Below are 25904 nucleotides of genomic sequence, written 5' to 3'. Positions count from 1 at the left end.
GTCAGCAACGTGGCGCCCTCCGCCTTACCCGCCTGCAGAGGGGGGGGTAGAGGAGGGGAGGGGAGGGGGGCCCGCGAGCGGGTCCCGGGGGACGGCACACACACTTGCCGGGGGGGAAGAGAGGTATGAGGTATGAGGTACGAGGTATGAGGTACGAGGTACGAGTGCGCTCATGGTAAGGGACAGACCTGGCGGCTTATGGGGGTTGTATGGGTGAGAGATGCAAATAGTAATGGACAGGGATATGTAGGGTTTTTAATTTCCTTAGATGGAAATTTTATCCCAACTAAACTTCGAATGCTGACGAGTGCTGACAAATGCTGACGAGTGCTGACGAATGGTGATGGGAGAGGGGCCGCAGCGCACAGCACGCACTAGGGGCGACTCTCCGCAGTGGAAAACACTTCAGCTAAGCCCCCTACGAAACAGCACCCTGCCGTACCACTTACACTCCGTGTCGTACCGTGCCGTACACCTACCTCGATGTATCCCAGTACTTTGCGGTACTGTCCCTCGTTGACCAGGGGCCCCAGGCGGCAATCCGGAGTGAGCGGATCACACACCTGTGTTTTGCGGGCGGTTGGGGGCGATTGGGGGATTTTTGGAAAGGGGGGGAAAGGTCGCATGGGTGGGGGAATAGAGGAAGGGGGGGAAAGACGAGCCACGAACGAGTGAAGCTGCTGCCAGGGCAAGAGGGAGGAGGGGGTTGGGGAGGGGTAGGTGTTGTTGACCCGGGAACAAAACCCTGACACGGGCTGTCGAGGGAAACAAAAATGGTACCGTAGTACGGCATGCAGGGGCTCTGCCCTCCTCTCGCCCCGCTTGGGGCCCCTTTCTCCTCCTCCCTCCTCCTCCTCCCTCCTACCCCCTCCCTCCTATCCCCTACCCATCCCACTCCCACGTTAATGGACTCGGCCCGCTTCTTGAGGTGCTCCAGGAAGGCCGGTGCCACGTCCTGATGTACGAGCAACCGCGAGGTGGACGAGCAGATCTGACCGTTGGTCCAAAAGGCGCCAAACTGCAGCGAAATTGAGGATTTGGTGGAAATTTTGTTTAAATAATTCTCATTTTTAAACTGGTGGTGGGGAGTATAAAAGGAGCGGGAAGGCAAGCGGGCAGCCCGGGAGAGATTTACTGCATATTTGGAACATTTTGCAACGAAAAGGGCCTAATAAGCAACTGTAAAAGACGTGCACGAATGCGAATTAATGATGTGCACGTACAACTCTTTTTCACACCCAAACGCCAAACCCCAAGTGCACACGACGTTGCCCTGGAGATAGGGCTTGTAACGGAACCCGCGTAAGGCGCCAAATGATTTTGCGGCCATGAAAACAATGCGGTGGCGTAATCCTCTCACACACAACAGGGGTGGGGGTTAGCTGGGTGGTGAATGATGGCCCCGGCTTCTTTGGCCACAATGGAGCATTCCATGTCAGTCATAAGAAAGTACATTACATACGCCACACCTTTTTATACTACAAGAACAAGATGTGATGTAATTTTCTTCGCGGGAAAAATTGGCTGTGATACGGGGTGGTGGGACAGGGTGGGCATAGTTTGCCAGACAGAGCGTCTTTGTCTGTCCGCGGCAGTTAACGACAGCAATCTCCTTCCTCTGCTGTTCCTACTCTCTACCTCTTTCCCGACGACGTAGCATCTTAAAGCTTTGTTCCATCTTAAAACATTTCAACCTCCCGCAAATTACAATATGAAAAGGAAGGAGAGTCAACTCGTAGCCGTGAGGTTGAAATCTCTATACATGTCGCAGCCCCGTCAGGGTCGCCCCAAATCCGAACAGACTTCAGTCTTCCAGTGCCTGCTGCAAATCCCCCCCCCTCCTCCCCCCCTAGTCACACAGCAGGGGCTTCTCAGCCCACCGTACCCTGCTCCCACCCCATACCCCCGCCTCCTCCCCCCCCCCCCGCCGCCGCCCACCACTACCCACCATGGCCCATTCCACCGCTTTCTCCACGTCCGCATCCTCAAACACAATCAGCGCGCTCTTCCCCCCAAGCTCCAGGGAGGAGGGTCTCAGGTTAGCGGCTGCAGCCAGGGCCACGCGGCGGCCGGTGACGGCGCTGCCAGTGAAGGCAACCTTGGCCAGGCCGGGGTGGGCGCTACGCGGGGGGAAAGAGGGAGGGGGTACGACGAAACACGGAGGAGAGGGGAGGGGAGGGGAGGGGGAGGATTATAGTAAAGTCGTAGACACATGCGGACACAGATACATACATACGTACATACGCACGTAACAGGCTCTCTAGAGCAGGTTGTGAAGATACAATACTCTTCTCGAGCATCCGAATGCGGTTTTGATGTAACATGGGGGCTTTTGTTGCGTGGTGATGTCAGCAGACAGTTGATGGTGGTGAGGGCTCCTGTAGGGCTGCTACTGCTAGTGCCTCCTGCACCTGCATCTACACAAACCTTTCTTTTTTTCCTCCCTTCTAAATTAGGATCGACGCATTTCCCGCAGCTCAGTTCAGTTACAACACACGCACACGCGTCTTTCCCCCCCCCCCGAACACAACCCCTGCCTCGTCAGCCCCACCGCCGCCATCCCCCCTGCCGCCCCCAACCGCGCCTTTCCCTAACCGCCAACCGCCAACTGTGACCCCCCTCATCCCCAAACAAGCAGCACGGATCAGAAAACACACACCTCAACGGGGCGCCCGCCTCCGGCCCGGTGCCCGTGATCACATTGAGGACACCCGGGGGCAGCTGCACCTCGTCCGCTATGGCCGCCAGCTCCAGGCAGGTCAGGGAGGCGAGCTCCGACGGCTTCAACACGGCGCAGCAGCCGGCAGCCAGGGCAGGAGCCACCTTCCACTACAGGCGATGGGAGAGAGCGTGTGTGCGTGTGTATGTGTGTGTCGAAACGGGTAGAGAAGGCGGAATCATGTGACGATGCAAGATGGGAATTGAGTGGCGGCGTCCAAAGCCGAAATCCAAAGTCCGACGTCTCCGGGTGCAGGTGGGGGGAGGGGAGGTGAGGCAGGGTGCGGAGAGGCAGGGAGCGCAAATAGGAGGGGAAAATCCAGGGGGGGAACGCATGCATAATTGCATGGACGAGGGCTGATCTTGGGGTGTACGGGTGTAATGAGTGAAGCCAAGGGGCTTGGGAAGGGAGGGGAGTGGCCGAAGAAGGGCGCGGGGGGAACGCAGGGGGGGAGGGAATCAAGGGCTGGGAAGGGAGCCGCACCAACCAGGTACGGACGAGGACCTGGGCACCGACCAGCCCTTCCCCCCGAGGCCGAAGAAAGCGAACCAAAGATCCGCTGTCGATGTCGGTGTCGGTGCTCGTGCTCGAGGGCTGCCAGACAAATACCACTACGTACCTCACCCCTCCTCCAAAGTTGGGGAACCCAAAAGCGAAAAACCCAAATCCGCAGCCGGCGGCCTCTCCCCCCCCTTCCCCGCCCCCTTACCGCGGCCATGAGCAGGGGGTAGTTCCAGGGTGTGATAAGGCCCACAACGCCCAGCGCCTCCCACCGTACACGTACGTCAAACTCGGTCATGCCCACGTCGATGGCGGGGCCGGAGCTGTTTCGACCATCCAGCGCCTCAGCCTGACCCGCGTAGTAGTCGAAACAGGTCGCCACGTCGTCCTGATGGATAGGAGTTGATAATCCGTGGGCCGGAGATGGACGCATGCACAGTGCAAAGTACTAAATGCTGAAAGTAGGAAGGGGCCAGGCGCTTTTGCGGTGAAGTGAGGCTGAGGGAAAACGGAGGCCGGGAGGGAAAGGTTGGGACACAAGAGCGCGAGGCAAGGGCGGTGTTGCACCGGAGGATGTCCCATCGGCAAGAGTGCAAAGCGAAAGCCAACACCGTGCAGGCACTGACTTCCAGCAAAGCAAATTAAGTAGCCTTTGCTCCATACACAAAGACGATGAACTCACACAAAGCACAGAGATGATTGGGACAGAGACTCACACAAAGGATTTCTACTGTTCCGATATGGCCGGTTCAGGCTGGCAGGGGAGGGCTCTTACCATGTCCCATTCCGCCTCGTCAATTGGCTTTCCACAATCCATGGTCTCAGCTTTAGCCAGCACAGGTTTTTGATCCCGAAGCTGCAAGACCGTAAGGCATATTTCACAAGTTCTTTTAGCGTCGTGACTGCACAAAGCGACAACCAGAGAGGCCGACCTTCTGCGCGATAGCGCGGAGGAATTTGGCGCGATAGGCTCCAGTGGTGCGGCTCCAATGCCCTGATTTGAAAGCCGCCGTTGCTGCAGCAACCGCTGCGTCCACATCCTCACTCGTCGCCGCGGGGATCTTCGCGAACGACTGCTCTGTCGCCGGGTTTATGACATCCATGTATTGCCCCTTAATTGGAGCTACCCAAAAACCGCCGATATACAGCTGGCGCGCCGGGACTGGGCTGTCGGCCATTATTCAGCAGTTGATGGGAGCAAAGAGGGTCACAAGGTTTGGCTCGGCTGTAAACCCTAGTGCAGTTTTTGTCAGTGTAGCGTAACCTTTCAAGAAGTCGTGGGTCTCCCCTTGTATAGCAGGATGGTAATTTCATTCACGCGCCGTACACCCAACTCACAGGGTTCTACACCCCTGCGGTGATTGGGTGTTGTCCGTAACTTATCACGCTAGACATATTCGCCATTACAAGAACTAGTGTTTCATGTAGTCAAAACCCTCATTACTTTCTCGCTCTGATAGGGCTGTCTCAATCCTTGATCTCGTTACAAAACGTACTATAGCATCACCCCACCCATAATATATTTCCTCTTCGTTTGCTGACAAGGATGTTGCACACCAGGCAGCACGCTCATGCATCGGCATCCTCGACTCGTCGCCAAGTAGATGCACTTTTAGGGCGACGTGCCTGGACACCTTGGCCCTGTAAAACTGACGGAATCTATGCATTCCACACGTCCATTCCACAACCGTGTTGCCACAGCACGTCGTCCTCCAGCACGCCAGCACCCATGGCGTTCGCAGAGCAAGACGGCGCGTTTCGTGATCCGGCAGCTTCTACAGCTACACCCGCTACCCAGACGTTCACCTGGCTGACGTGTCGTCGGTGCAAGAAGCGCTTTGTCGCGGAGCAGAACCACCGGGGCGCCTGCAGGTGACACGAGCTCACTTCGGCCCAGAGGCCTGTGCCGCGAACCTCGCGGCCTCAGTCGGTACAAGAGGGCCATTCCCAGCCCCGTGTAGCTAATGTGCACACAACCCCTTCATCTCCGCATGAAAGGAGTAATATTATACCTGCATGCATCGCATCGCGTGAATGCTGTCCTGCCCAAGGAACATCCACATGTGTCGGTTAGGTCAAGCCTGGAGCAGCCACGTCTCTTTGCAAGATCTACTTTTAAGGGCCCACTTAAAAGCTGAAACACCGCGGTGACACTGCTTGCCGTGTCAGATCAATCCAGTTCCACGCTTAGCGCTCATCTGCTGCCAGCCTAGTACCGCCGCCAGATAAGGCGCGGAAAGCCAGGATGGCGGCAGGAGAAGGAGCTAAGAGAGATAATCCTATGTTTGTTCTCCCCTTTGACATTTTCATGTTGTCCACTCCCAAAATCGCGGTTGCTGATCAGGCTCTGATGTCCCCCTTCCGGCTGCGGTTGCGGTTGCGGCTACCACAGGTACCACAGCGAAGGATGGACCGGCGGCGAGCTTGCGAAGGTGAAGAATCCTTCTTGGGCGGGTGGTGTGCGGGGGCTCGCCCCGGGAATATGCAGTGTGGCTGTGAAGACTGTGAAGGCCGGGGTGTTGGCATTGACCTGTTCGCAGGCGCGCGCGCTGGTAGTGGCGTGAAGGCCCAACAGCCGCACCAAACCCCGAACACATCTCCGCTCCAGCCCTAACTTACGGCACCACTCGTGCACCTGTTTAGAATGGCTCCTGTGTCACACAGCCCGAGGGGCATCGCAAGCTGTGTCATATTGCTTGTGTGTGTGTGTGTGTGTGTGTGTGTGTTTGTGTTTATAGAGATAGGTAGGTATAGATGTGTATAGAGATAGGTAGGTATAGATACAGGGTGCAATTCCACCTCGTTTCCTTCCTGTGCTGCCGATCGGTCGATGCTGCGGTGTACGGCGCCTCCCGCCATGTATCCCGCCATGTACATGCTACGTCCGACCTGGATCCATGAGGCGGGGGCGCCAATTCCATCGGGCGTTGCGAGTCTGTCGGCCCCGGAAGGGGCTGAACCAGAGGCAGCGCCTGCCCTCTCAAACTCACGGACTAACTCACGGAGAGACGGACTCCTTCGCCTATTCTACCCGGGTGACCCGGGTTGCAGGCGGTGGGCTTCGTGCGGCGAAGTGAGGCTCCGGAGCACCAGTTGGCGGCTGTCATGGGGCGAACAGGACTGCTGCGGTGAGCCCGGGGGTTCGGGGCCCGGTACCTGGGGCCGATTCCGACAAAGCAGCGCGGAGTGGGAGGGCTTTTGACGCCGCGGCGGGCTTGAGTATCCGGAATTGTGATATGCTGACGGAGCGCTCTGCACGCGGAAGTGAGAGAGATAGAAGGGGAGAGAGACACAAAAAGGAAGGGGAGAGGAGTTATCTAGAAAAGTTGCTATATCTGTTTCTGAGGTCTCTGTTTACGGTAATGACGCCTGAGATAGCCTGGCGGACCGAGTCCGGAACGCACCAGCATGCGGCGGCTGGAGGGTTTGGTCTAAGCTGGCTCCCCCGCCGGCGCCCACACGCTCGTTGGTACGCCCGGGAGCCGGCGTCACAGCATCTGCGCTGCAGCTGTACCGCCTTCCCCCCGAGCCACCCGTTGGGTGTGCTATTGGTGCATAGCTCCTAAGACTTACAGAACCCCTTTCCTCTTACACTGTGTTGTGAAGTTTTGTGACACGAGAAAACTGACCGTCATCCTGCGATGCTCAGCTTTATGTATGTTGCGCTCGCTCCTCGTCGTGCAGGTTTTGGGATTGTTGTGGCGCGGAGGATGAGGACGCGCCGGGCTGTCAGGTGTCGTTTCACCTGACCTTTGATGAGGAAGAAAACGAGCGACGAGGGTGGTGTTAGCGGGTGCGGTAGTGACTCAGATCGCGGAACTGAACCTCGTACTGACATATTGAGCCTGCGGGTTAGCGCCGCTTTTCCCCTCGGACGGCGGAAGGAAAAAGAGGGAGGGTTTATGTGACAGGACCGGGGTAGAGTTGGCTGTCTCGAGGAAGATCCTTGCGCGTAGTGGAAAGGAAGGCACGAGACTGCTGCAACATGCACACACTTTTCTGTCACGATGTTTTTGGGTTGTGATGTGTCGTACTTCCCCACGTTTGCCGCCAAGGTTGACAGAGTTGTTTAACCAGTGTGATCTCGTCAGAGCCCGAAGCTGCTGCATGGTGTGGATAGCCCATGGTGGTTGACCCCTTGCGACGGCGTCAACTTTCTTCGGGCCCTGAGAGATGCTGAGAAAAAAAGGCGGTGTGGCATTCCTGCCGCGTGCTCAATGGTCGCATATAACGGCTGTCTGTCCTGTCTAGTGTTACAACCCATCGCGGCGAGCAGAAGGTGGGTCTTCCTAGGACTCCTTGCCTCCGCTGCTCGCGAGGGGCAATCTGCACAAGGATGTGCACCACGCCATGTCACACCTCTCTTCGTTGGCTTTACTACTTGGCCTGGCATTGCGTTCTCATTGCATTTGCCAGAATCGGAATTCGGCTTGTTACGGCCACGACTTCCGGCGTCGGCAGCGCTGTCACCATCCGTTGGAATTGCCGCCGAAGCCGCAGGTGAAGAACTGCTGGGATCCAGCCACTCTTAATTCGCCTACGCGCGGAGTCAAATGTAACGTGGCTCCAGCACGCAGGCGGTGGTTTGGCCCATCGCGACATCGTCATGTTCAGCACCTTTGGCCGGGCTAGATACCAGGGGGCCCACCCTACCCCACCCCACTCCATGTCCGCTGCTCTTACATTTTATTCCCTTCACGCAGCCTCCAGGGGTCAGCACCTCCGGCGATATTTCCTCATTCCCTCTGCCTCCTAGGAATTAAACGAGATGGCCCTCTCGGATGGCAATCCTAGAACCACTCTTAACAACCACGCTGTACAGATCCCGACGCTGACCACGACTCAGCTTTGCAATCCATCATTATCAGACGACTCGGAGCGATCGGCAAGTGGGTCGTCCGGGAGGAAGTAAAATCACCGGGGGCCACAGCCAACAAAACCCTAACACATCGCCTTCGACGCCCCGCGCCGCGCCGGGAAGCCAGCGGAAGGGAAGCCGACGATGAGTTCTGCCATCGCACTGCCAATCACTGACGAGACTGCGGCTGCCCGAAACCCCCTTCCCCGTATGCGAGCACAACCACACACTCTAGAAGCCTGCGAACGAAACCAGGCACGGCGACACTCAAAAAAATCTCACCTTGATGTACTATCATGCGACAGCTTTTGCCAACGCAACGAACAGCTCTCCTCACACCTTTCCTTTGCACGGGGACTAGTAACGGTACGGCCGGACCGGCCTATACGCCGCTGTGCATGTCAACAAAGGACTTGGCGTAACCGTTACATGCTGGCAGGGGAGGGCATCATCATTACCACTACCCTTCACACCAATTTGCATAAATCCCCAACATCGCCATAATGCTCTTACCGCCTTACATCCACACGACCCGCAGTCCGTGCAGCAATCAGTCAAGTTCATGCCATCAGCACCAGCAGCATGTAATTGTTTCGGTAAACTCTGCTTGCCTTCCCAGGGCGGATACACGTTTTCGTGACTCACGTGCTTCCGTATCTATACGTGAGGTACGGGTCCATTACCAGGTGGCCTCCTCTTCCTCCTCTGTTCATCGCTATAGGACCCTCAAGCAGCGCCGTCCGGGCTCAAAGCACAAATAGCAGCGTATAGCTGATGAAAACACCAACGTCCCATGACATTCCGGCGCCCTAAAACCCTCCTCGCGGAATACCCGCGGCACCGCCCGCAGCCGCACTGAAGCCGCTTAGCGGCCTGAGGGGCGCCACGCCAAACGCTTGAGCACACAGAAGCCCCATCCATTCCTCGTCAACCTGCCTGGTCGAAAATCAGCCTTGCCTTTGCCCGCGGCGTAGAGATCTTAACCTTCCTGCAGTCAAGCGTGTCCGGACCGCACCGGTAACAGTCCGGGACGGTAATAGTCGAGAATTGATCACCGCCTACTAGAGCTCCATCAGGCCGGGTGAAATCCGTCGCCACGACACATGGGGAGAGCAACCCGCAAGCCCTAACCGGGAATAACGTCACCAGACCCAACCCAAGTCTACAGCCACATTTTGCTAAAGCATAAGGCACCGGTGGAGAGACGGTGCATCGCTACACGGCACCACCAGGTCTTACTGGCCACGCCGAGAACCCTTTCCTCCCTTGGCATGACCCTCCTATGCGCGCGAATACCTCCCTGGAGAAGAAATTCGCCGGCCAACGCCTTACCCTCTATAAGATGACGCAGATGCCCATTACAACGCGCTCCTGGCTCACAGACGTCGCCGCTAATAATGCGCGTGCTACCCAACCCCAGCAGAAGCACATCGTGTCGCTGGCTCTTCCGACAACCCTTAGGCTGAGGCCAATCCGTCCGAGCGGTTACGAGCGCGTTCGTTCACATACCGGCGACACAAGACCAAAGGCACGGACCCTGGACGATTTCTCAAGCTGTGAGGACATCATATATGACCGACAACATGAACTCTATGCAGCCCTAAACAGCCTACCGAGCATGCATGGCACAAGCAAGTTCCCGTGGTTCCCGTGTTGGCGCCTATCGTTTTTACCCAGTTGCTTGTCGTCCCCCCTCGCGCCTTGGCAGCCCGCTCGCAAGGCCTTCAGTGCAGCACAGCAACACGTGATGTTTGCAACAAAACGGCGGCGTTGGGCTTCATCCTCTCATCCCAACATACATGGGAGGCTCCGTGAAGCCCAATCCCGCTTCGCCGCCGTCCTCAACGCTGTTATGCGGGGCACGCGTCGGGGCTGCAACCCCCGTTCCGATGTGCTAACCCGCCGTTGGCTGCGGCGCAGCGGCGGCTTGCTGCTGCTGCTGAACACCCGGCGGTCCCTGGACCATGCCCGACTGTACCATCCCAGGCTGCAACAAACCGCCTCCTGAAAGCTGCATTTGCTGCTGTTGTTGCTGCTGCGCGGCGGCAGCGGCTGCCGCCGCCGCGACCGCATGGATGGCAACCTGCTGCTGCTGTTGCTGCTGCAGGTTGGGCTGCAGCCCACCCGGCTGCGGGCCTGGCTGCATGCTCAGCTGCTGCTGCAGGGCGGCAGGCATCTGGGGAAGGCCGGGCCGTGCGGCCATGCTAAGAAGCGCACCCGGATTTTGGTTGATGAAGGCGGCCATGTTCGGAGGCAGCGTGGATGGCGCCAGACTGCCGGGAGGCCCCTGTCCAGGTGGGAGGCCTCCGGCTCCAGCCTGCCCCTGAGCGCCCCCGACCGCTGCTGCTGCGGCCGCTGCCGCCGCTGCAGCCTGCTGCTGCGCCTGGAACTGCGCTAACGCAGCCTGTTGTTGCTGCAAGTGTGCATGCTGAGCAACGAGCGCTGCATGCTGCGCGTTCGTGTGGCCCTGGGCAGCTACCGCCGCTGCAGCTGCTGCAGCCACAGCTGCCTGTTGTTGTTGCTGCTGTTGTTGCTGTGCTGCCATAGGCAAGGAGCCCGGCGCGCCCATGCCATGCGCTTGGCCTGCGGCAGCCGCTGCCTGCTGATGCTGCTGTAGCTGCTGCTGCTGCAGCTGCTGCTGCATGGCGGCCATGGCTTGCGCGCTGGCCTGCGGCGTTAAACCCGTTGGCCATTTTGCTGCGGCATTCGCCTGGCCGTTCATCTGCCCCGCTGCAGCTGCTGCCGCCACAGCCGCTGCCTGTTGCTGCTGTTGCTGCTGCAGCGCAACCATGCTCTGCTGCATGGACGCTAATGCGGCCTGCTGCTGCTGTTGTAGCGTCTGCTGCAGCCCACCCGGCAGCGCCCCCATCCCCGCCGGCAACCCAGGGATTTGCCCGGCGCCAGGCATCCCGCCAGGCTGCCCCTGCTGCTGCATTCCCGGCTGTTGCTGCTGCGGTTGCTGCAGCCCCTGCTGTCCCGGCACTTGGCCCTGTAGCCCAGGCTGTTGCCCCGGGGTGAGCTGCCCCGGTAAGGCACCCGGCTGCCCGGCGAGGCCGCCAGACGTTAGACCCGGAGTCCCAGGCGCGGGTAGGCCCCCAGGCATCATAGGCGGTCGCCCCGCACCTCCCGCTGCGGCTGCAGCGCCGGCGGCTTGCATTTGCTGCTGCATTTTTTGCTGCAGCGCCTGCGAAAAAGGTGCAGTAGTGTGTACGCGTGTGTTCTTTACGCAACGCGGGGGTGTGCGGGTGAGCCGAGTGTCGTATGTGGTGAAAGCCTGGATTGCGGGCAGCCGGTGTAGCGGCAGTACACCTACGGAGAGAGGCAATCGGCCTAGAGCGGCGGCGGCACGCGCGCGTCCTAGCATGTTCTGCTACACCGGCATATAGCAAAGGAAAAGCGCTTGGAGAGCTACATAGGCCGCATGCAGGGACAGCGCCCCAACATATGCCACTAGCGATTCAGCATGGACGCCTAGCAGGACTGCAGGGACAGCTCTCCTCACCGATAAACAGAGAGCTGTCTCACAGCTCCTATAGCCGGATTGGCTCCTATCAGGACAACATCATTCAACAGATCGCTCCGTGTATGCTTCTATACGGTATAACTATGTCGTATGCTCCATCGAATCAAGCGACGTTTTCCGACGGTCACCGTGCACGGCTCTTCTTATCCGCCCGTTACCCCTGTGCACTGATGCTCAGAAAGAGACTTTGCGCCGTGCACACGTCCCTGGGGGCAAGGCGACGTCTGTCCATAGGTGCCATCACCACACAGCGCCTACGGATTACACGCACGCATGAAACCACGCACCTGGAGGCTTGCCGCGTTCTGCATTACTCCGGGCTGCAGGCCGGCCTTCTGCATCTGCGCGGCAAGGGCAACCGTGTTCATGGCTGCTGTCCCGGGAAGGCCCCCGGGAATAGCGCCCAGCATGCCCGGCAGCCGGCCTGCAAGCGCCTGCATCTGCAGCTGCGTGGGGTGAGCCGGTGGCCGTTGTATGGCTGCTGCAGCCGCCGCGGCTGCTGCCGCCGCCGTTGCCGCATTCCCTTGGGTCGCAGCACCCGCGGCACCGGCGCTTCCGGCCATGGGGTTCGGCGTCGGCGGCTTGTTTAGCTGCGCTGCCGCTGCGGCTGCTGCCGCCGCTGCCGCTGCGGCGTTCCCTAACCCTGGCTGCTGCGATTGCAACATCCCCGGTTGCAGTTGCGTCTGTAGGTTCCCGGACTGTAGTGCCTGCTGCGCTCCATTGGCTGCTCCGGGTTGTATAGCTTGCTGCCCAGGCGGTAGCTGCCCCTGCTGGGGTTGCCCCTGCTGTCCTTGTTGTCCAGCAGCTGCAGCAGCAGCTGCGGCTGCCGCCGCGGCTTGCTGCTGTTGCTGCTGCGCCGCCACCGCTGCGACCGCAGCCGCCTGCTGCTGTTGCTGCTGGGCGGCCACTTGTTGCTGGAGTTGGACAGCATTGGCCGCGTGCTGCTGCTGTTGTTGTTGCTGCATGGCTTGTTGTTGCTGCTGCATGGCTTGTTGTTGCTGCATGGCTTGTTGTTGCTGCTGCATGGCTTGTTGCTGCTGCATGGCTTGTTGTTGCTGCTGCATAGCCGCTGCTATTTGCTGCTGCTGTTGCTGCTGAGCGGCTGCCGCTGCCACCAGCTGCTGAGGTGTTGGCTGCTGGCCCGTTACACCAGCAGGCGCGCCAGTGGCCAACCCAAGCTGCTGCTGCTGCTGCTGCTGGGCAGCAGCTTGCGCCTGTGCCTGCTGTTGCATCATCTTCTGCTTCATCATTTGCGATTGAAGCAGCGCTTGCTGGTTCGCGAGCATGGCGGGGTTTGGGGCCCGGACAGGCTGCATGCCCGGCAACGATGGCATAGACTGTAGGGGCGGTGTGGGGACCCGACCTTGTTGGTGTTGCTGCTGCAGGGCCGCCGCAGCAGCAGCCATTTGCGCGGCATTGGGCTGGGGTTGGCCGGGCGCAGGGACTCCTGGCGGCGCACCAGGCGCCATACTGAGGCCCTGCTGCCCAGCTGCCTGCTGCCCTTGAGCCGCTGCTGCCGCAGCAGCTGTGGCAGCAGCCGCGTGCTGCTGCTGGGCCTGTTGTTGTTGCTGTTGCTGCTGCATAGCAGCCTGTTGTTGCTGCTGCTGCTGCATGGCTTGTTGCTGTTGCTGCTGCATAGCGACCTGTTGTTGCTGTTGCTGCATGGCTTGCATCGCGGTCTGCAAGCGCGCGTTCTGCTGGGCCATCGCTGCCACCGCCGCCTGTGCAGAGACCGCATTCGGTGTCATCGCCGCTGCCTGTTGTTGCTGCTGTTGCTGTTGTTGTTGTTGCTGCTGCTGCTGGATGGCTGCTAGTTGTGCCGGGTGCATCGCGCCTGGATGCATGACGCCGGGCTGCATCTGCTGCTGCCCTTGCTGCTGCATGCCCTGTATTCCTCCAGTATGCGCCTGCCCCATACCAGGCGGCAGCGTCCCCGGCATGCCAGGCCCGGATTGTTGCGATTGCAAGCCCCCTGCTGCTGCTTGCGCTGCGTCAGACATGCCGGGTTGTTGCTGCTGCTGTGGTTGTGGTGGCGGTTGCGCCAGGGACTGCTGCTGCTGTGATGGCTGTTGCTGCGCCTGCGGCGGTTGCTGCATCCCAGGCCCCATGGACGACTGGCCCTGCAGGTGCGACGGCTGGGGCTGGCTGCCCAAACCAGGGCCCCCCTGAGTAGCACCCGAACCGCCCTGCATGGCCGCTGCCGCCGCGGCCGCCACTGCTGCGGGGTCGGGAATGCTGGGGCCCAGGCCAAGCTCTAAGGGGTTGAGGATGCGACCTCCGTTGGCCTGTGTGAGAGCGCATCAGCAGGTGAGAGCATCCCTCTTCGAGGTCATGGGAAAACGGTAATGCGGACAAGTCGCTTATGTGAGCCGCACCTCCCCGGCAGCTCTCATCCAGAATCACGTCACTATGACCCTGGCCTACGTCAGCCAGCTCGCGAGCAGCAGCAAGACCTCACTTAAATGCGACATGCGTCACATGTGGACGGATACGGTGCTCAGGGCGACATATGCGTGCTGGCGGAAAGCCTTAAAGACCCCCGAACGGAATCTCTATGCCCGCTCCCTCGCCAACAGTTTCAAGACCCCCAATAGCCTTCAGGCCACGCAACGACCCATACGCAACGACCCATACGCAACGACCCATACGCAAAATATTACCTGCAGCACGTTTTGGGAGACTATGTAGTGGCTCGTGTGCTGCTCGTGGCGCGTCCTGTACATTTCCCGTTGCTGCTGTCGCTCCCCATGTCGTTTCGTCCGGAAGCGCACGTGCAGGTTGGCCACCGCTTCCTGGTGCCGTCTTAGTGTGGCCTCCGACACGGGCAGCACCTGGTATAGCACCTCCTTCGCCTTTGAGGGTGGGAGGAAGCGGAAGTGCACGCCGTACGCGAAGAAGAGGAGAACACACAATGGACGCGAGCAGGGCCCGTGGGGAAGGGGTGATGGAGAGGGAAAGGTTGAGCTCCAGCTGGGACCGACGGAAGGCCACGACTTGGAACCGCATGCATCTCATGACGGGTGCGACGGATGCACGTGGGCACAACACACGCCAAGAAGTGACGAGGGCACGATGAAGCTCAAGCCAAAGAGCTACTTTAAGGGTAAGGAGAGTAAAAGATGGCCAAGTTAAGAGCCCGACAAGCCGTGCGGAGCGCCCCCGGACGCATAAACCGTGTCACTGTCCAGGATATCGTAGGTGACGTTGCAAGTCCGCTACGCAGCTGCATAACCCTGTCACTCCTGGGTGTCCCCCGGACGCACGGAAGCGCTCCTGGGTGCCCCTGGCGACGCTCCGCCCCAACATAACGCCACCAGCCCCGCCCAGCCTTTACCTGTTGTTTCGGCATAATGGCCAGCGACAGCGCGTTGTGTTGCGTCTCCGGTGCGCCCTCCTCGCCATTCTCTTGCTGCCAAGCCTTGACCAGCATGGCATACCGGTACTTGCAAATCTCCGGCCGCCGGTAGACGCCCTGTCAGGATGACCCACAGCACGCGGGAAAACCCGGAAGCCAGGCATGGATTGATAATAATGAGGAACTGTATGACAGTTTTTACACAAAATTGTATGGGACTGTACCCAAGAGCAGAAAATAGGGAGCTAGGTGCGTGCACGTTTAAGCACGTTTAATAAACAACCAATCCGGCACCAATTAGATGGTAAAATATGATGGGCAGTTAGGTGCACTGGGATGACCTACGTGCATGACCAACATGAAGGCAGAGCGGGGGTAAGACGACCCACTGACGATTGAAGTCGAGCGGGGAGGCCAGGAAGGACATACCCAAAAGCGGAAAGGTCCTTCTTCCTAACCCCCCCCCGCCATGCGCGCAAACACGCGGGCCATGCATGCAGCCACCTACTCAACCACCCCCCAGCACCCACCAGCATGTTGTTGGCGGAGCGCATGACGTCCGCCACCAGCAACCAGTTTTGCGTAAACTCGGTAACGATGGCAGCGAGCACCTTTAGGAGGGTGAGGGGACGCAGGGTCAGGAGCATACGCGCATGGTAAGCAGCACGGCCGCGTGCACGAGGATCAGCACACTTTCGGTTGCTGTAGAATTAACGTGCGCGACCGTAGTAGACTTGGAGTGATGGGAGAGTGATGTCAACTGGAAGGGTGCCTAGATGGCCATCCCGTTTCAAGCCATCAACACGCCGTATCCGTAGTACCCCGGAGGTTCCTCGGATACGGCGTACTGACGGCATATCCGAGGAGCCTCCGGGGAAGGGACAATGCAGGACAATGTCGGCGCGGGGATGGAGCGGTGGTACTGGTCACTGGCCCAAGCCACGTGCGAAGGGGCCGGGGTGGGGCCAGTAGGCAGCATGTGCACTGGGACGATGGGACGGGGAAGACTTGAGTTAGCAACAGCAAGTTGTCGTCGGTCACTAAGAGACATATTTCGGGCGTCGCGGCGCTCTCTCCCCGGACTCCAGTGCTCCCATGCTAGGTGGAATTCAGGGTTATTATTGGAGCGACGCATTGGGCCGTTGGGAGGAAGCTTGTAAACTATTTTTCCTAAAGTCTTTTAACGAAATTCAATAAACGAGGCAGGCAACGTTTTCTGAAACTAGCAGCCTGCCCCTGCCTCGTGCTCAAGGCCACAGCTAGTGCATTCGCACAGCATCCACGGGAGCTCCAACCCCTGTTGCTGCCGTCGCCGCCGCTGCTTCTGTTCTTAATCCCTTCCCCTCCCCTTTTCGCTGCTCGCTGTTGGCGTCCATGCCTACATCTACCCGCACTCGTGTGTCCACGACCACATGGCCACATCTTCTCCCTCCCTCCCTCCACCCGCCTACCAGCACACGCGCAAAGCATCTGTGTGGAATCCCAGTACCCCACCCGCATCCGCTCCCAGCCGTTCACGCACACTCCTATACCATCCTATAGCGGAAACGGACCACACAGCTAGCTTGCCCTGCCATTTCACCCACCCAGCCACCCACCACCCGTCAGCATCCCCTTCACCAAAACCCCAACCCACCTGGTCGTCCGTCCCAGACCAAGGCAAGCCGCGCATGCCGCCGTCCGGTATGTTGGCAGTGCCGCGAAGCAGCGGGTGCTTTAGAGGCCCCACGGCGGAGCCCTTGGGGGCTCCCGCATGTGCGCCGGGTCCCTCGCGCCCCGCCCCGAAACCACCGACCGCATGAGCACCTCCCGGCGGTTTTGCGGGGCTCTTGAGCTTCTTCGACTGCGGGCGGACAGATAAACAGACAGACAGAAGTGCGTTCCGTGCAGTCAGGTGAATGTGACGTACGCGCCATTTTGTCATTTGCCACGTGGGCGAGACACACACACACACACACGCACACATCGCAAACAGAAGTTAAGCGCATTCCGACGTTTTAGTCCTTTGCCAAAGGAATACTTCCATTGCAGCGCCTGCCAAAACAAGTTGAGCAGCTCGCCCGCCCATCCAGGCTTGTACTGGCATATCCATGCCACGTGGCCTTAGCGGCCTTCCAGCTCGCCGTGGCCTGCCCCCAGCCCCAGCCGCGGCACCGAGCCCCGGCCTCTTTGCTATTCGGCTTGCTAAAGCCCAACCACCTAACCACCCGCGCAGCAAAGGCAACTCTGCCTCCCCGAGAGCAGCTGCAATCTTCTACCCACTCCCCAACGGCTGTCTCACCCGGTCGTCTTTAAGACCTGCTGCCGTCTTCAACTTCAAGCCCTGCGTGCGTCCCGAAAGCGGCAAAAGAAAACGGCATCGCGCAGTCGCGCAGGACGCAAAGCGGCACGGGTCTGCTTGGCAAAGTCGCGAGGCCAAGTCACGACACCACCCGGGTGGGGTGCATGTCACCCACAATCCAGGCCCTTCAACCCCAAGGCACAATGGTTGGGTTCTCCCTAGATCAAGAGGCTTAGCTTCGGGCAGCAACAACGGACCACGGAGCAACCACCGTTGGGGCAATCTGAAGCAAAAACTCACACGTGCAGGTAGGATCCCCCACCCCACTTCACCCCACTGCGGGGAGTTTCCTGTCCGATTCGCAACCCGAATCCCCCTGCAAAGTATCCTGACCCTCGTGCTGGCTCCATGCAGAAACACTTGCCGCGTCTGTTCGAATCCGAAGCATGCCAAGGCCCCTGTTACCCCTCCCCAGACACTGACCTGAACAACCCGCCATTGGCCCCCTCCCCATCCCTAAACCCAACCCATCTAAGCCGGATACTCTGTACTTCTGTTGGCCCCATCCATCTTCTCGTTGGCCCCCACCCGACCTTATTGGCTGGGCCCGGTGCCACCACAGCATCGTCGTCCTCGAAGTCCCGTATCTGCTTTCGCTTTCGCTTGCTGGGATGTACGTCGTCATCGGCCGCGGCGGCCGCAGCTCGGTGCGCAGCTGCCCCTACAAAACACACACACACACATACAGACAGACAACCATATCATCACCCCATGGAACCCCCCTTCTCGCCTTCTCGCCAAACCCGACACCAAGCCAAGAGAAACATCCAATCCAAAAGATCCTTACGCCACCTTACGCTGTAACCCTTGACTGCCTTCAGGTGGATATAACCCCCCAAATGTGAAGTTGTAAACAGACGGGTGGCGATCCCGGAAGCCGTAGGAGGGCTATCTTGGGACCCGCGGCGGCACCCCACTCACCGCCGGGCCCAATGCGTCGCGCCGCAGCCCCGCCCGCCACACCACCGACACGATGATGTGTGGGTGCGGGGCTGGCCTCGCCCAGAGAGTCCGTGTCATCGGCACCAGAGGGCAGCGCCAACTTTGGCCGTGCGCCGGTGCCTTTCCTAATTCCCCCGAGGGGAAATTTGCGGCCGATGGGCATGTCCTCCGCGTCGGAAAGCTGCGGAAGCAAAGTGGAAGCAGAGGGATATCATGCAGATGCAGAAAAAGGGGGAGGCGGGAGACAGAAGGGGGAAGGAGGAAAGACGTCGGGTTGGGGGGTCAGTGGACAGGACGGCAAGCGAACCACATGGGTGTGCACACACGACGTTGCGCGGGCCGGTGGTGAGTGCTGTATGAGCTATGAGCTGAGCGCGTGGATGCGAGGTGTGAGGCCAGGGGACCAAAGTAAGTAGTGGCGGAAGTGGCGGGGAGATGGGTGGTAGGGGCTGAGGTGTTGTGCAGGTATCCTGAGGACAACGCAAGGAAATGCGTTGCCATTGCTCATCAATCCCGCAAGGCAGGGTGTCCCCGAGCGCAATCCCCACGGTAAGGCTTGTAATCATAACAATATACAAAAGGGAGGGGTGGGGTGCGCGCGAAACTTACCGCCGACGACGACCGCGCGTACTGCGCCGCGTCGTACGCCGCCTTGTAATCTGAGACCAGCTCTGCATAGGCCGTCAGCCGAGCAACATCCTCCTCCTGCGGGATCGACCGCCATGGATCATGAAACAACCCCAGATCCGACACAAGTGGATATAGAAAAAGCGCGTGCTTGAGGAAAGGGGGCCCCGAAGCACGAGTGTGCAAACGGAGTCCTGTCCCAAAAGAGCACCAAAGCGTGGCGAAGCGAACATGGACAGGTTTTCAGGCTAGCGGCATCGCGCCTGGAAGGAAGGTCGCGCCCTTAGGAGAAGGTGCAAGCAGCACCAGCAGCAGCACGAGGGAAGAAGCCAAAGTTGACAATACCCAGCACGGGTTCTAAAAATGGCTCAAGAAGCACGTGGTCCCGTCTGCTGCCCGCACCCCGGGAAGAATCGACCGGATGAGGGCCATCACGCCCCACAACTGAATTGCAATCGCGCAATAGGTCAAGGAGTTAGGTCCTTATCGTCCTTTCCATCTCTTACCACCCACCGCAAACCATCCCCGTAGCCCCTTGCACTGACCTGGTGCACAGAGCAACCCCAAAGGTTGGTCGCCAACCCAACCCACCGCAACCCTGCCATCGCGTGCTGCTGGCGACTATGCAAGACACAGCCTCAATGCCCTCCTGCCCGCTGCTGCCGCACACAGTCCCCCAGCCAACACCCCAAGCACCCGCACCCGCAGCCGCAGCCTACCTCCGGCAGCACCCCAGACCCAGACCCGCCCCACCCGCAACCCCACCTCTAGCTGGCGCACCACCGCCTCCATCAGCTCCTCCGCGCTTACGAGCACCCCAAAGGTGAGGTGGTCGCAAAGCGGTAGGCCCGGCAGCTCGGCCTCGCGGTCGGGAGTGGACGGCGCGGTGGGACCTGCACCGGCGCGGCGAGCCCCGGGGACAGCAGCCGCCGCAGAGCACGGGGAAAACCGGTCAGCCATACGGGATGCAGCGTAGGCTGTGCAGCTGCAAGGCCGACCCGGGATCGACGTGAGGCCGAGGGTGACGGAGAAACGACCGGCGACCCGCCCATCCCACCCCGCGATGAGCCAGCGCCCATCTCCCCCGCAAAACTTAGTATTACAGCCTGCGCATACGGACTGCCAGGATCTGGATTCGGTCCACGACTGCTCCTAGCCCAGGGCTTCATTGCATGATTTTCCAATTTACTAAGGACGAATACATCCATACAGTGGAAGCCCAACCGAATGAATGCAACCCGATAGAACATCCCACCCCAACAATCCTCCCTGCCCTCCGCCTAAAACCATCGACGGCCCCAGTTTCACCCGATGGCCTGAGAGCCCCCCTCGGGACAGAGCGGATCCGAACGAAACACAACATACAAAAAGCCCAAAGGGTTATACAGTCATCGATTCCGAGTCTGGGTGAGAGGAAGGGTACTCAATCCCGTATGACTGATGCACGAGTCAGGTATGAGCCACACGTAACGCAACGCACCAGACTCCGTGCCCCCGTTGGGCAGCTTTCGGCTCCGCCCATCCACTGCTTCCGCCAGGCTCCCCTTCACCCGACCCAGCTCCTCTGGAGCGCATTCCAAGGTAACCTTGGTTTGCACGTGCTGCAGGTCCGATATCCGTTGGGGCCCAGAGAACCACGGGAACAGGGGAACAGAATCGTCACGGGTGCTACACAAGCAACCGGAGACGGGTCATATGTGCGATTATTTTTCAACGTCCTAGCACAGCCCTGCGCCGTCCTCAAAAAGTACTCCCAAAAGCACATACCCCGGCATGACGTGGGTCGAGTCTGTCAACGAAAGGACCCACAAGCCGCATGGGCGCAGGATCCGCAGTGAGCGCGCCAGCAATAAACAGTTTGACAGCGCAGGCTGAGGATAGTGCTGCGGCCTTACGGCTTCATACAGACGAGGCAGCGTGCAGGGATTAATTGCCGCCGTGCTTCCGCGCACCTTAAGCTTCGTGCGATCGAAGCTGGCAGCATCGTGCGCTATCCGCATGGCAGCGGCTTGCTTCCATAACCGTTCCTGCGGGACCAGGGATTTGGGTCAGTCGGGGTCTGAGCATTTGGGCGAGAATCTGGAGATGCAGTGAGTGACCGGCAACAGTTATTGGGGTGCTGCAACTGCCGTGAGCGGGTGCACAGGACATGTGGCTGAACGAGATCTGCTGGCACTGCTTGGCAATTGCTTGGTTCGACACAGAAATGCTGCTGAGGTTTCCAGGCGCAGACGGATGCGCACTGCACCGCCTGTCTGGTACGAAACCGGCGCCAGCCGAGAGGGAAACCGACGAGGATTCAGGCGCCGGGGGTCGGAACATGGAATCCTGGACCTATTACGAGAGCCTATTTTCAAATGCTTCGGCCGCACACAGAGCGGCTATTTGTTCGGTTGAGGTGGTACGCCAGAGGCAACTTCTGCTCCAAGCATACCATTGTACGGAAATTTTAACTGACAACCCCAACGCAATCGAGCACGATGTAGGGGCAGGAGCGCCTCTCCCTTGCATGTGCGTCTGTCGCCCCATGCGACCGACCTGCATGAAGTCCTCCGCAAGCCACTGCGCCTCCCGCAGAAGGTAGTCCCAGTGAGTAGCCTGTCGTTTTGGCTCCTCGCAGGGGAAATTAAACGCTGCCGCCAGCGATTTCCATTGCGCCTAAGGACACATAGCGTTCCGTGAATCTGGGCACCCACGCGCGAAGGCGCTAATGGCAAGCATATGCGTAGCTGTCAGGGGGCATGCGCGCCGACCCGAGCTGTCTTTGAAAGTCACACCTTAAGCACTGTCGCCTTCTCCAGCAAAGCATCCTCCTTTGGCTTTTGGTCAGCGGTCGCCGACATGGCGTTGATGTTAGTTCGGTCAGCTGAAGCTAGTGGGGCGGCGAGTTACGCCATGAGACCACGGCAGCCGCCCCAAGCTCCAACTCCCGGCGCAATAAGTTGAAATTATTGTAAGTAAATAGCAGTTGAATGAGGTTGATGCAGTCGAGTAAAAACGTAACCTAATTGAACCAGAAAGGAACCGGGAAATGAAAGCTACGCCAACATGCGCTGACTACAAATCATTAATGGTGTTATAGAAGTCTTCTATCGCGTCACCGCTTGGTCAGCGCTTCTGAAGCCTGGGACAGGCTACACATGAAAACATGGAAAGTTTTCGCAGGAATCGATTAGGGCCCAGCCGTGCCATATTGGCAAGCGTTCAACTCCTCGACATCATCGCAGACCGGTTTGCTGGCCACGTGCACGCAGGTAGCCTGGTTTTGGGAGACGGATGTACGGATGCCCGCCAAATCGTGTGTAATGTGTGCTCATTTTGCGGAATTGACACTTGTACTTCTATGTCTTAAAGTACAAAGATTTTAAAGCGACAAGTTGGAAGTCCCTAGAGGCAAACCATGCCCTTGTCGGGCCTGAGCACAGTCACAACCCTTTGGGGGTTCTACAACCATAGCGCATAACCCCTCCCCAACTCTCCACCTCCTGTACCTCCTCGCAACATGCACAGCGCAATGCATAACCCTACAAACTGGTTTGCACAACACCACCCCATTCTGCATGGAACGGTTGAACATCACCACCGTACTGTGCAGCTGACATACGAACTGCAAAGCTGCATACAAGCAGGTAACAGTTGGCCGTTGCTACTGCAGCCACTGTAACTTTCTAACATTGATGCTATGTTTCGACAGCATATGAACAGCGATGCCTTTGCACATAAAACAAGCGCGTCGGTTGAGCCAGGCAGTTGAGCAGACCGGTAAGCAAATACCCGGGGAAAGCATCGAGTGGGAGATGCATGGCACTGTCGCACGACGGCTACGTAACACATGCTGTAGAGCGCATTCCATTACACGGATGCTTCATGAGTTCCGGGTGTTTTTATTCCATCAATTGCCTACTTTGCGAGCCCCGATTTTATGAACCTTATGGGCTTGAGCCGCGATCCCCCCTATGAACTACCTTGCACAAAGCTCCGTATTGTTCGCAATGTGCCAATATCATTTCGATCCATTCCGTCTTGTCCGCAGCTTCTGCAAACCTTGTGCGCACGTGCTGAACTTATGCCCGATATGCTCATATAACAGAAATACCCGACATCAGTCAACTGTACGGTGGCGGGAGGTGCAATGATCTGGGGAAACCTATAACCTCACTACCGTTGCCCTATTAACACACGCCTGAGTTCAGGCTGAGGCTTAATGTTCTTTTAACTATATATCCGCTGTAACTGCTGCCACACGTCCGCGAAACCGTATAGGTAGAGCACTTGGCAGTACAAGTACAGGAGGTATACAGTTTACACGTTCTCGTCAGTAGGTACCCTGAGGCAGAGAATACGTGCATTTTTCTTTTAAGCCCGCACCGTTCGCCCTTTCATCCTTCGGCGTTACCCAATACGGTCTTCTCCCCATTCCTAAAAAATGTAAACATGCCCTGTCCAAGACACCATATCGTCGGTGCCGCAGCGACAAGGGTGTTCTGTTGTGTGTTGGTAAATTGGTAATTCCCAACCATCCTGCAAGTACTATCTTAGGGTTTCCCATAACTGCGAGATCCTCCGCAACATTGCAGCACGACAACATGGCTACTGTCCGTGTGACTGTACCGCCACCGTGTCACGTCCACACACACACCCCACAACAGCGCATATTCCAATCGCCTTGACCTGAGCCGACATATCACAATACTGCTCAACACCTTTTAATGGTTAACGCTTATTTTAACGGTTAACGCTGGCAAGAGGCACCACGCATGGGCGAGCAGGCCCAAGCAGCTCCCATTTCACCAGCCGTCTACCGAACGCCGAATGGCCAGCCGGCTGGCCACTTAATCTGTCCGAAGGGGTCCGTCCCTCCCTGGCTGGCCTGGTAGGCATTGGAGTTAGAATTGCCGTTGCCGTAGCTTTGTTGAACGTTGTTGTTGTTGCCGCTCGAGCTGGATGGCGACCCGCTTTGCTGCTCACCGTTGCTGTCGGATTGATGGTGGCAATCGACTTCACGGTAGGAAAGCCCGATGACGCCAACGTTGACATCAGCAAGCTGCGGGGTTGGCAAAGGTGGCAAAAAAGAACGGAGGCAAGGAGCGAAGGTGGCGCGTCATTATGGGAAGGTCCGTACAGTTCACACGAATCCGGAAACGCTGGCATAGAAAGAACGCCGATGCAGCAAGCGTGGCTTTCCCATGATATTACACAAGCATGCAGGCCCATACAAGCAGGGCGCAGCTAAAGTAAGGTATAGTTGGCGAGAAGACTGCAGCCAGCTATCATTTGTACCCTGGCGAAATTTTAATTTTTTAGTTCATTTCAAAAGTTCGCTAAAAATGCGAGTCCGGGGTGCGGGTGGGGGCCAACTCTGGCACGCATCGGTGTTGTCGGGAACCATATCTCACCTGCTGGAAAGCCTCTTGGGAGATGTCCAGGTGGTTCTGCACACCAAGGCAGGGCAACTCAAGGCAGGAAATTTGTAAAGAAAGAATAGGATAGTAGAACAAAGCTCTGAATAGGCCTTTCGTGTGCCTTAACTCACCATGTCGCCGCAGCACCAGCGGCGGTTGGAATGGGCATTGTTTGGGTACTACGAACGGGTAGCGAAGGAAAAAAGTGGGTTTACGTCATGCGTACGGCTTATTGATTTTGAAGAGGCATTTGGCGAAGCATTTATTATTCACAAGCAATAGTAATAGCATCTGCCTACTTCAGCAACCTGCGTAGCGGGCCTAAGTAAGCTTGGGAAGCTCAAGCTCATGTGGGTCACATGTCAAATCTGGTCAAATTCAAGCGGATTGATATTGCCCTTACAACGAAACAAGACAGTATGATCCACACTAAAAAGGGACGAAGGAGTTCATCCCCTAAAGGGGACTCCGTCTTCTTTAGTTCATCCCCTTTAGTTCCCCTAAAGGGGATGAACCAACGTCTCTTCTTCTTCCCCTAAAGGGGAAGAAGGGGTTCCCTGCCCCAACAAAACCAACAACGGGTGCTCTGCACCTAGTTTGTAGTTTTTATTGTCAAGATATTGTGCTACAAGTACGGAGTTTTACTAAGATAGCTTGGAAGCGTGTTTCAAAAACTGTGTTTCAAAAACGTAGCAGCTAAACTGTTGAGACCCAAATCCCATGATGCGAGGCAATGATCACAAGTACTCAAGCCGCGAGTACTCATCATCACGCTCTCGAGCCATCCAAGATGGAAGGCAGCTGCAACACACTGGTGGCTTACATTGCATGGGCATGCGTCCACAATGGTAATGACAACGGACTTGTTCTCGTCGTAGCAAGCATTGGAGCGGCTCAGGGATTGTCCGTTACCGTCGGCGAAGTCGGCGTTGCGGCATCGCACCTCAAAGCATTTCCTGCATGGAAGCAATGCAGGAAAAAACATTAATAGAATTATTTGCTTGAAAATTGATTGCGTACGATGTCTTGAGCAAGCTGCGTCAGATCACTGTCTTTTGACGGCACGACAGGACAAGCAGGGCACGACCCATTTTACACCGGCGGCTTGTCGGCGCGCCACGGCGAGCTTCGGGCGCTCCCTCGACGCAGGGTCCCCAAAGGACGCTTATCAAGCGAAGTCGCAATGTTGCTATCATTACGTGAAATAACGCTACGCATAGGCGGATGCTAATCCTTACCCGCAGCTTGAGCCGAAGCCATCCTGCACATCAGGCCACGCGCCAACGTTGCGGCCTGTCGGCGCCCACGAGAAATGGCAGTTCGCTCTGCATCACAGAATATTATTTTTTAATGTCGCATAAAGTCTTAACAAAGATCGCCTTCAACGATCGTGCCCTGCTGCCACCAGAGACGGGCTAAGCAGCGTATCGTAGATGCTTATGTACGTGATGGGAGTAAAGTAAGACGAGAATATTATGTGCCTCAGTTCAACTTACTTGCTCATATCGGGGCCCACATCGAACCATGTAGCGCGGCCGGTAGTCCATCCATTGTTGGCAGAGCACAACCCAAGCCCGACGATGAAAAGGAGGGAAATTGACAGGGAAGAAGTTTCGAGCTTGATCTTGCCCATCAT

The 25904-nt window shown here is 58.0% G+C and overlaps 3 protein-coding genes across 3 annotated transcripts in view; 1 reads left to right on the top strand and 2 right to left on the bottom strand.

Annotated features, from left to right (window-relative positions):
* Positions 1-4453, bottom strand: part of VOLCADRAFT_73155 (uncharacterized protein) — a 7373-nt gene extending 2920 nt beyond the window's left edge. The window contains exons 1-7 of the mRNA XM_002947101.1: positions 4153-4453; positions 3996-4076; positions 3429-3608; positions 2660-2829; positions 1949-2120; positions 902-1018; positions 376-563 (exon numbers count right to left, since the gene is read on the bottom strand). Of these exons, the coding sequence (XP_002947147.1) occupies positions 376-563; positions 902-1018; positions 1949-2120; positions 2660-2829; positions 3429-3608; positions 3996-4076; positions 4153-4398 (1154 nt within the window). The 5' untranslated portion in view covers positions 4399-4453. The remainder of the gene's footprint in view (positions 1-375; positions 564-901; positions 1019-1948; positions 2121-2659; positions 2830-3428; positions 3609-3995; positions 4077-4152) is intronic.
* Positions 4454-4618: 165 nt separating this feature from the next.
* VOLCADRAFT_120441 (uncharacterized protein) lies at positions 4619-7088 on the top strand. The gene is made up of 4 exons (XM_002947240.1): positions 4619-5092; positions 5613-5652; positions 6272-6348; positions 6905-7088. Exons 1-4 carry the CDS (start codon positions 4767-4769, stop codon positions 7008-7010), a joined length of 549 nt encoding a protein of 182 aa, XP_002947286.1. The 5' UTR covers positions 4619-4766; the 3' UTR covers positions 7011-7088.
* A 2461-nt stretch (positions 7089-9549) lies between these two features.
* On the bottom strand, positions 9550-25904 carry VOLCADRAFT_103377 (uncharacterized protein; the record flags this gene model as incomplete). Its single annotated transcript, XM_002947100.1, has 23 exons — positions 9550-10491; positions 11062-11262; positions 11889-12251; positions 13317-13886; positions 14262-14453; positions 14936-15073; positions 15487-15567; positions 16593-16799; positions 17238-17279; positions 17831-17958; positions 18219-18420; positions 18849-18944; positions 19380-19411; positions 19586-19759; positions 20347-20467; positions 20819-20893; positions 21405-21524; positions 21644-21738; positions 23835-23910; positions 24263-24298; positions 24400-24447; positions 25092-25224; positions 25765-25904. 23 exons carry the CDS (start codon positions 25902-25904, stop codon positions 9973-9975), a joined length of 3789 nt encoding a protein of 1262 aa, XP_002947146.1. The 3' UTR covers positions 9550-9972.

This window comes from Volvox carteri (genome assembly GCF_000143455.1).
Source record: "Volvox carteri f. nagariensis unplaced genomic scaffold VOLCAscaffold_5, whole genome shotgun sequence".
Lineage (NCBI taxonomy): Eukaryota > Viridiplantae > Chlorophyta > Chlorophyceae > Chlamydomonadales > Volvocaceae > Volvox > Volvox carteri.
The sequence above is the reverse complement of the archived record's forward strand: the minus strand, read 5'-3'. Positions and strand labels throughout refer to the sequence as shown.